The sequence below is a fragment of the Micromys minutus genome (genome assembly GCF_963924665.1).
Source record: "Micromys minutus genome assembly, chromosome: 2".
In the NCBI taxonomy this organism is placed as follows: Eukaryota; Metazoa; Chordata; class Mammalia; order Rodentia; family Muridae; genus Micromys; species Micromys minutus.
The window spans coordinates 59,017,120-59,019,278 of NC_137971.1; the positions used below are offsets into that span (position 1 = coordinate 59,017,120).

Sequence of the window (2,159 nt, forward strand, 5' to 3'; positions counted from 1 at the left end):
AACCGTGTCAGTGCTTATCCATACAAATGATGCTATCGTGTGGAGAATAGCTGCTGTGGAGGCAAGGAGTAAGTAGCTGTGCCTTCAATCACTGTAGATGATCAGGGTTCATGGTGGTGATGGAGAAGAAAGGCACAGGCAGGCCCTAAGTGACCCGTGCTCCATCCCTTCCACATGTTCAAGAAGACAAGGAAAGACAAGATATCCTGTTGGATCCAAATCAGTAGAGCGAGAGATTTTAGGTAGAAAATTAAAAGTAAATGAAATACATGTGGTTTCTAAAAAGTGTGGTACAAAAAAAATGCAGGACAAAAAAAATTCCTGAAGGAAATACATTTACTCCTTTTCTTTCTGACAGCAGAGAATTTTGAGATGGTCAAATATGAAAATCAGATGTTGTACTGATAAACTGTGATATTTCTCAGAAGCTGATGAACACAGCAGTGGAGCTGACACGTTCCATCATGTTGTCAAGGCCCAACCAGACAGTAGTAACAGAGTTTGTACTGCAAGGGTTCTCAGAGCACCCTGGTCTAAAACTGTTCCTGACCGGCTGCTTCCTGTCCCTCTATACAATGGCTCTAATGGGCAACATTGTTATCATTGCCTTAGTCACCTTCAGCCCTGGGCTCCACAGTCCCATGTACTTCTTCTTATGCAACCTGGCTACCATGGACATTATCTGCACTTCTTCTGTGCTGCCTAAAGCACTGGTTGGATTAGTGTCTGAGGCAAACACCATCTCCTTCAGAGGATGCATGGCCCAGCTCTTCTTCCTTGTGTGGTCCTTGTCTTCAGAGCTGCTGCTGCTCACAGTCATGGCCTATGACCGTTATGTGGCCATCTGCTTTCCCCTGCACTACAGTTCTAGGATGAGTCCACAGCTGTGTGGGGCTCTGGCCATGAGTGTGTGGACCATCTGTGCACTGAATGCATCTATCAACACAGGTCTGATGACAAGGCTGTCCTTCTGTGGTCCCAATGTCATCACCCACTTCTTCTGTGAGATCCCCCCACTCCTCCTGCTCTCCTGTAGCCCCACATATGTGAATAGCATAATGACTCTTATAGCAGACGTCTTTTATGGAGGCATCAACTTCATGCTAACCCTGTTATCCTATGGCTGCATCATTGCCAGCATCCTGCGCATGCGTTCTGCTGAGGGCAAGAGGAAGGCCTTTTCTACCTGCTCATCCCACCTCGTTGTGGTCTCTGTGTACTATTCATCTGTGTTCTGTGCTTACGTCAGCCCTGCTTCCAGCTACAGCCCAGAAAGAAGCAAAGTTACCTCAGTGCTGTACTCACTCCTCAGCCCAACCCTCAACCCCCTCATCTACACACTGAGGAACAAGGATGTCAAGCTCGCCCTGGGCAGAATATTGTCCTCTTTCTCACACTAAGTAGAGATATGCAGGCTGTTCTCTTGACCTGGGCTGTTCTCTAAACATGCTTTACTGAGAGAAGCCACATGGAGGAAAGTGTACCTATTGCTGCTTCAGAAAACCTTTCTCTGAAGTGCAAACTAGACAGTTCCACTTACTGTAACCTCCAAAACAGCAGAATTCTTAGAGGCAATGTCAACAAACACTCGAACTTTATTTCCTGATAAATGAACATCATTTAAAAAGTAATAAAATGTATCTAAATGGGGATCCCATCTTCCTGAACTAGAAGATTTTCAGTGTGTGACAATAATATTTGTCACTAAAGGCCCTTTAATCCAGTGCCTGCCTATAAACATCAGTGAAACTTGTCTCAGAACTACAGCTAATGAAAGTAAACTTAATAAGGAAGCTTGATGAGCCAGCATGGCCGCAGTGTCTTGGAGAAACCAATTTTGAAAGAAATGGGATTACTTTTTCTGAGCTATGGCAGTCAAAACTGGTGTTATTGGCATGGAGAGAGAGCCAATGGATGGAGCGGAGATGAAGCCTAAGTTTTAAAAATGAACTCACATATATTAATCCTGATGATTTTTTTCACAAGAAGGAGACAAATTGATGGGAAAGACTAATTATTTTAATAGTTTATAAAGAAGTAGATAAATGATTACACACAAAGCCTGGAGTGGATGCTGCCAACATGCCATAAATAAAAATCAACAATGATCATGAGATGCAAATGCTAAACTTTTATTCATACAACATATGTTAATCATA

At 43.4% G+C, this 2,159-nt stretch overlaps 1 protein-coding gene across 1 annotated transcript; it reads left to right on the top strand.

Moving 5' to 3' along the window:
* Nucleotides 1–464: 464 nt before the first annotated feature.
* Nucleotides 465–1,400, top strand: LOC308417238 (olfactory receptor 13A1-like; the record flags this gene model as incomplete). The annotated part of the gene is made up of 1 exon (XM_080912402.1): nucleotides 465–1,400. The coding sequence occupies one exon, from the start codon at nucleotides 465–467 to the stop codon at nucleotides 1,398–1,400; it is 936 nt and encodes a 311-aa protein (XP_080768528.1).
* Nucleotides 1,401–2,159: the final 759 nt, after the last annotated feature.